The sequence below is a fragment of the Anastrepha obliqua genome, chromosome 1 (genome assembly GCF_027943255.1).
Source record: "Anastrepha obliqua isolate idAnaObli1 chromosome 1, idAnaObli1_1.0, whole genome shotgun sequence".
Taxonomy (NCBI): domain Eukaryota; kingdom Metazoa; phylum Arthropoda; class Insecta; order Diptera; family Tephritidae; genus Anastrepha; species Anastrepha obliqua.
Window position 1 is genome coordinate 122,911,832 of NC_072892.1, and position 7,651 is coordinate 122,919,482.

Consider the following 7,651-nt stretch of genomic DNA (forward strand, 5'->3'; position numbering starts at 1 on the left):
CACATCTACCACATACAGCTGAGCCGCATACTTTGGTGATAAGCAATGCCACACCCGAGGACACTGGAATGTACGGCTGTACGGCTAGAAATTCCGTGAGCTACAACACCAGCGAAGAGAGAGTCACCATTGAGTGTAAGTAGACGCAGCATTTTGCTGTTGACTCACTGGCTGCTAACGCAATTCATCCCCTTCTCTATTACAGCTTCGATACCGATCCATCCAGATTGTGTTGATAATCCATACTTCGCGAACTGTAAGCTGATTGTGAGTGGTCACTACTGTCGTCACCAGTACTACGCCAAGTTCTGTTGCCGATCATGCACATTAGCCGGCCAAATAGCGTTCGCGCATCCCAATGCCTTGTAGACGACTAGGCGGATAGGCGAATACGAACTCGCTTGATGCAGAACACGCTTGCTTTACTACGATGGCTTTGAGCTGCCCTTTTGGGATAGCGCTTAAGCTCAAAGCAGTTGAAATTCCAAAAAAAAAAAAAAATAAAAATAATAATTAACAGTACTATTAACGCACAAATTTAACAAGCTAGTATTTTCTGCTCTAGAATTAATTATTTAAAACCAATACATACAAGTATATAAAGAACAATGCCTTTCACACTCTATAAAACACATCTCAGCTAGCTCAGCTCGGCGCAGGCGAGCTGTAGATTCTCAGCTACCTTAAGTTTCATTATCACATTAACTGCTGTCTCTTTGTATTCTTTTCCGACAAAAAAAAATTGCAAAATTCGTCTTTTATGCAGAAAATTTTATATCAAGTATTAATTTGGGAACTTTTGCTCTATACACAACCATACACACACTCACGCACGCTACACGCATACATGTTAAATGAGAATAATAACGAAGAATAATAGCTTTTATATAATATACATACACACTTACTCGTATATACATAAAATAGAAATTTAGTTTTTAATTTGTTCCTATTTATTTTGCCCGTTTGTTCAGATCGTTTACTGTGCACTCGATTTGATGGGCATGCGATACACATACATGCATACTTAGCTGTAAATATGTGTATTTATGTAAAAGTCGGAAGTCACAAGTAAGCTCATACGCGCACACACAAACCAATGTACTAATACTCACACAAAACGAGCAAAAGGGTAACACACAGAAACATTTGTGAGTTGCCCTTTTGTAATTAATTTTAATTTAAACGATTTTTTTTTTGTAATTACAAAGTGCCTTACGATTTATAATTGTAGTAGTGATTTGTGCATTGATTTAAGAATTCAAATGAAAATGTTAAACAAGTTTTTGTAAATAAACTAATGATACAAAAGAGAATAAATATATGTGGTTGACTTTTTAATGCAAAGTTGGATTTCAGTTTGGAGTGATAGGCATTTTAGTTAAAAAATGGGAATTTTCACTAATTAAAATTAATGCTTTCAACATAAACAAACTATTAAGGGGTTACATACGTACGGCAGCGCCAAAAAAGCGCTGAAAGAAAACCTGTTTTTAGAAGGGATAACAATAGAAATAAATATAAAGAAATTGAATACATTGTTATTAGTATTTAAACTTTGTAAAAAAATTTATGTTAATTTTTCTTTACAAAAATTAGTATTATATAGGTTTTTAACTTCAAATTAAAGTTTTTTAGTTTAAAATAAATTTTTTTTAAACGCAAATTAAAGTTGTTTTATATCAAATTCATTTTTTTTTATTTAAATTAAAGTTTATTAATGTAATATTGACTATTTTCAATAAAAATGAATACTAACAAGAATAAGAATCAAACAAAGTTAAATAAAGCAATTTGGATAATCTTGGATAAGAAGCTGACTTGGGAGATACAAGTTTCACTGAAGGTGAATCGTGCATTGAAGATTTTTCAGCAATGCCGTAGAGCCTTTGGCAAAACCTGGGGTCTGAAACCTGCTGTGGTCCTATGGATATACACAGTACTTATCAGACCAATCATCACTTACGCTTCTGTTGTCTGGTGGCGACAGACACATGGTTAAGTCCACAATCCGGGAACTATACAGGCTGCAAAGAAGTGTATGTTTATGCATCACGGGTGCCATGAGTACAACCTCTGGTGATGCACTAAATGCTATGCTTGATTTGCTCCCCCTGGATCTTAAGATACAACAGGAAGCAATAAAAGCAATGTGTATACTCCATAAATATGGTTTCTGGCACGAAGATGGAACTTCAGGACACAGAGAAATCTTTAAGTTGCTGTCGGAGCAGTATCCACTGTTTTTGGCACCTAAAGATGACCTGATACCCATTTGGAAGGAAATTTGAAAATTGCTCACGCAATGGAGCAATCCAGAATGCATGCAGGGAGGTTTGACGGATATTTTCTTTACCGATGGGTCCAAGAATGAAATAGGGTCTGGAGCCGGATGATACTTAAACGATAGTAATAAGTATCACTATGCTGTGGGCGGAATGGCAACTGTTTTCCAAACAGAAGTTTTTGCCATCCTAAAAGTAGCCGAATGGATAATCGAGAGGAGATGGAGTGGGAAACAGATTGGAGCCTTCAGTGAAAGTCAAGCTGCATTGAAGGCCCTGGAGAACGCGAAGCAAACCTCAAAGATTGTTCATAATTCTGTCACAAGACAAAACAGGCTTGTTCTTATATGGGCTCCGGGACACTCCAGTGTTCAAGGAAACGAAATTGCCGACGAATTGGCCAACCGTGGATCAGCGGTGCCCCCACAGGGGCCAGAGCCAATAATCGGAATCAGTCCCGCAGGAATCAAGAATTGGATCAGCGATTATGTAGGCAATCTACATAAAGAGCGATGGTCCGGTCTGGAACGCTGCAGAACTGCAAAGTGTTTTGTTACAAGTCTGAACAGAAAACTGTCAAACTTTCTACTAAAACTTAGAAGCAAAGATATTCGGTTGATGGTCGGCATCATTACAGGACACAACCCATGGGGCCAGCATATGACCACCATTAGAATCATCGAGGACCCGGTATGCCTGTCATGCTTGGAGGAGGCGGATAGCACTGAGCACTTTCTCTGTGAGTGTCCTGCCTTTGCTAGAGCAAGGCTACGAGTATTGGGTTCCGATGTCATGAGAATGAGTAATATTCGTTCTCTAAAACTGGAGGATATTTACAGATTTGCCAAAGAATCTGGAAAATTCTCATAGGACTAACTATCTCTATCTCTGTCTCTATTCTTTCCTATCTCTTTCTCTGATAATTTTCTCCTTCCCTTCTTGACTATCTACCCCCCTTTCCATAGCTATAAATACAATGGGCTCTTTAGCCTGAGTGTTTTAGGAGCCATCAAATCTCCTGGTGCTCCTTGGCTCGACCTTTTCAAATTTCGATTTGAACCAATTTGGATAAAGCATTTAATGCAACGGTTGTTCTGCTACAGCCAGCGGTAGTTTCCTGGACATGTCAACGTAATAATTGTTGCAATCAGTAGAAGTAACAGTGGTCATTGATTCTTCAATAATCTGTACCAAATTTTGATTATTTTGTGGATCGGCCAGCAAATTTCGTGCAGGCAATTTTATTTTTGAAAATATCTTTTCTATAGAACTTCACATGGGGGAATATGGTGATAGAAAAATTAATGTATGATTAGTCTCACTAATCTTTTCGCGTACTTCTCGAGTTTTATGGATTCTGGCATTGTCCAGAACCAACCATGCTTCTACGATGTTATTTTCAGCAAGTTTATTACAGAATCCATCAAGAAATGTAATAAAAACATTTGACTTTACTGTTGAGTTAGAAATCGAGACGTTACTTGAGAATGTATAATATTATTTAAATTCATGGGTGAAACATATCTTCCTCTTTTTGTTGGAACTATTATACGTGTGGAGCATTTTGTGAAAAATTAGTGCATAATTTTTGCGTTGTTTGATTCTTGATTTGGAGTTTAAACGGTCCAGGTTGATTGTGGCGGTTTTTAATGTTATTTTTAAAGCTTTTAATGTATTACCGTTGTTGTGGTCATGTTGACGACTTTTTTTTAATTTGTATTTATATTTTTTAAAGTAATTGATGGATTTTCTTCAATTAATTTATCCACATAGCTTAAAATCTCATTACTTAGTTTAACATTTATTTTTCCACCAAGATTTCATCTAATAATCTCACATCCATCCTTCTTATACCTTCTAATTATAGAAGTGGCTGTGGTTTTATTAATTCCAGCTAATTCTGCTGACTCTGCAATAGCTTTGTCTTCTTCATAGTTGTTTTAACATAATTTCCCCTGCTGTTTCTGAAACGAGGAATAGGTAAGTTCTCTTCATTTTCTAAATTGCTATCATCAGAATCTTCTGTGACCTGCATTATTCGCCGATAATGACGTTTATTGACCGGACTTCCTGTATTATCTTCAACAGTTACTTCTTCAGGTGATCTATTGATGTTCATTATCATAAACTTATTTAAGGGTTTTAAGGATTTTGAATTTCAAATATTTCTTTTAAAATAAATAATAATTACACAACAAGAAAAGAAAAGTTTCACTCTGTTTTTACTGCGATTGCTAAACTTTAAACAAGTGTTTAACCTTATTATCAGCAAAATAAAAAATAAAGGTTGGTATAATTTCAAGGTCCGATGTTGAATGTGAACTACACCTAAGCGTCACCGACACCGTTTGACTTCTTTCTTTGCGGTTATTTGAAAGAAAAGATGTACGTCGATAAGCCAGCAACAATTCAAGAGCTAAAGGATGAGATAACTCAGCACAAAAAAAGCGCTGAAAGAATGCTGGCATAGAACCTCAATTATGCCTCAGCGTCATCGAAAATTTGGACCATCGGATGGAGGTGTGCCGCCGAGGCCGCGGCAGCCATTTGACCAATATTTTATTCCATAGGTAATTGAGCTATGCCAATATTATCATAATAAAGAGAAATGGCAATCTTTTCTTTAAAAAATTGTATTTTATTCAAAATCAACACCGGCTCTTGAAACTTAACCACAATCTATTTGGAAAATAATAATTAATTATCATATCTTATTTCATAAACTTTAATTTGAAATTTAAAATCTATTTGAATATAAAAAAATTTAATTTTAAATAAAAAAATTTAATTTGAATTAAAAAAAATTTAATTTAAAATTTAAAAACTTTAATTTGAATTTAAAAACCTATATATTAAAAATCACGTGACCCAAAGTACAATGAAAAAAAGTCTGCATCATTTCTCCTTGAAATGTTGATGGATTTGTAAAAAGTAAAAAAATTTTTGTAAAATAAAGTTGAAGTGATAGTCTGTTCAGCCGGATTTTTGAATTTCGAAAAAGTTTGCAATTTACGGTATTTAAAAAAAATGCGTTTTAAGTCATAAATGTCACACTTTAATTATGTTTATAAAATTTTTTAATAAAAATATCAATAATCAAATCTGTAGAGAAAACACTTTCGAATACACAAAAAAAGGAAGCGCCAGCCTTTCTAAATATGTAAAAATCATGAAAATCGGTTGTCAAACACCAAAACTGTCAAATCTCCTCCGAGAAGTTGCTGTAACTCGCTCTATTTTTTTCTGATTGGCCTGAAACTTTGGCAGATAACCTTCCAGTAAAAGTGTTATAACTCGCTCAGCTTTTCCCCGATTGGCTTGAAATTTCGGCATGTAATTGCAGAAACATCAAAACGTATTAAAAATTGTATCAGTTGTCATGCAGACCGTGCCGGAAATAATAGTTTCAAGAAAAACGATTTTAAAGTTTAGGTATAGGAGCGCGCGGACCGCCTTTTACCTAGTTAATGGGCTGTAGAAGCTATAAAATTGGGAATTTCTGCATGAAAATTTCACAGTGTATTCTTAAGACAATATTCTTTCGAAATATCGAAAGAATAAAAAATCGATCTTTTGAAAATTCTGGATACATGTACACATGGCTTGTGACCCCTTAAGGAAGTTATTTCTAAACACAAAAATTAATAAGCCAAATTCTTTCCTTCCCGCCAAGTCTTCGAAAAGACCCATCTTTGTGCCGAATTCATAGCTGCAGACAACAGCACGAAAAGCAGTTACCTATATGCCGCGATGTCTGATTTTGGTATCCCCGCAAAATTAATACGGCTATGCAAAATGGTTCTGTTCAATACCAGCAGCGCTATCAGAGTTGGAAAGGACCTCTCCGAGGCGTTTGATACCAAACGAGGTTGCAGACAGGGTGACTCTCTGTCGCGCGAATTCTTTAACCTGATGCTGAAAAAGATCATGCGAGCCGCATCACGCTCAAGCACAATTTTTGAAAAAGAGCGTACAATAGTTGGCATATGTCTTAACAACCGCGCTGTTAGTTCTGTCTTTTCCAAACTGGATAAAGAAGCAAACCAAATAGTGAATGGGTCTGGTGGTGAACGAGGATAAAACGAAGTAGCTCCTGTCATCAAACAAACAGTCGGCGCACTCGCGTATCGGCACCTACGTCACTGTTGACAGTTATAATTTCGAGGTTGTAAAAGACTTCGTTTGTTTAGGAACCAGCATTAACACCGATAATAATGTCAGCCTTGAAATTCAACGTTGAATATCTCTTGCCAAGAAATGCTACTTTGGACTTAATATACGGTTGATTAGTAAAGACCTCCTTCGGCGCACAAATATAACACTTTATAAGACTCTCATCATGCCCGTCCTATGGCACAGAAGTTTGGACGATGACAATGTCTGTTGGAGCGTTTGAGGGAAAGAATCTGCGGAGTATTTTTGGATCTTTGCACGTTGGTGATGGCGAGTATCGTAGGCGATTGAACAACGAGCTTTATGAGCTTTACGACAACATATGTATTCACGGCATTCAATTGAAAGGAAGTACCAGTGAATAAGTTTTGGCTCCGCCTGAACATTTCACTTGTTCCTCGTAATAAAAATAATATAGGGATTTTCAATAAGAGGTGTTATTTTGATATTCAAAGAAAGATGCAATTTTTTAATATAAATGATCGGATGTTTATTTCATAATAAACTGAAGAGGAAGATATGCAGTTAATAGTGGAAAATAACATCAGGCAAATGACCCCCGCGACCACGCTTATAGGACAATATCCTTTTCATGAAATTTTCCATAACCAAATTGCAAAGTGGCTGGCCTATGTCCTCGATAGCCTCACGAATTCCATCTTTGAACCTGGTCTGTTGGCGTAGACCTACTCTTTCACGTGACCCCAAAGAAAAAAGTCACAAAGTGTTAAATCAGAAGATCTCGGGGCCGATTGTGATCACTTCTTCGAAAGATAACACCGTCCGGAAACTTCTCCCGTAAGATATCAATGGTGTTCGTGCTTGTGTGGCACGTAGCGCAGTCTTGTTGAAAATCAACGTTGTCCAAATCAACACCATCCAATTCCGGCCATAAAAAATCGTTAATTATCTCTCGTTAACGCAATGCATTCCAAAATAACATTTGTTATTGGAAAACCCTTTATAGGCATGTATGATATTAGTGTGGCGCAGATAAACTTGAATGGGACGGGCCGTGCTTCTCCTTCAAACTATGATATTTTCTTGTGTACACTAATATTTGGTTATGGCAATGCTGTGTTGGGAAAAATCAATATCTAAACACTTTAACTTCCCTTGCTAACTACCCGCACAGCTGTTGGCGATAACATTGCGGACATGCGCACTACGCCACTGCATTGGCATTTTGCCAC

The 7,651-nt window shown here is 36.5% G+C and overlaps 1 protein-coding gene across 4 annotated transcripts in view; it reads left to right on the forward strand.

Moving 5' to 3' along the window:
- The window catches only part of LOC129235944 (papilin), a 98,878-nt gene extending 97,554 nt beyond the window's left edge, over positions 1-1,324 (forward strand). For all 4 annotated transcript variants that reach the window (XM_054870036.1, XM_054870038.1, XM_054870037.1 and 1 more), the window contains 2 exons: positions 19-135; positions 206-1,324. In XM_054870036.1, coding sequence (XP_054726011.1) covers positions 19-135; positions 206-369 — 281 coding nt within the window. In that variant the 3' untranslated portion in view covers positions 370-1,324. The remainder of the gene's footprint in view (positions 1-18; positions 136-205) is intronic.
- Positions 1,325-7,651: the final 6,327 nt, after the last annotated feature.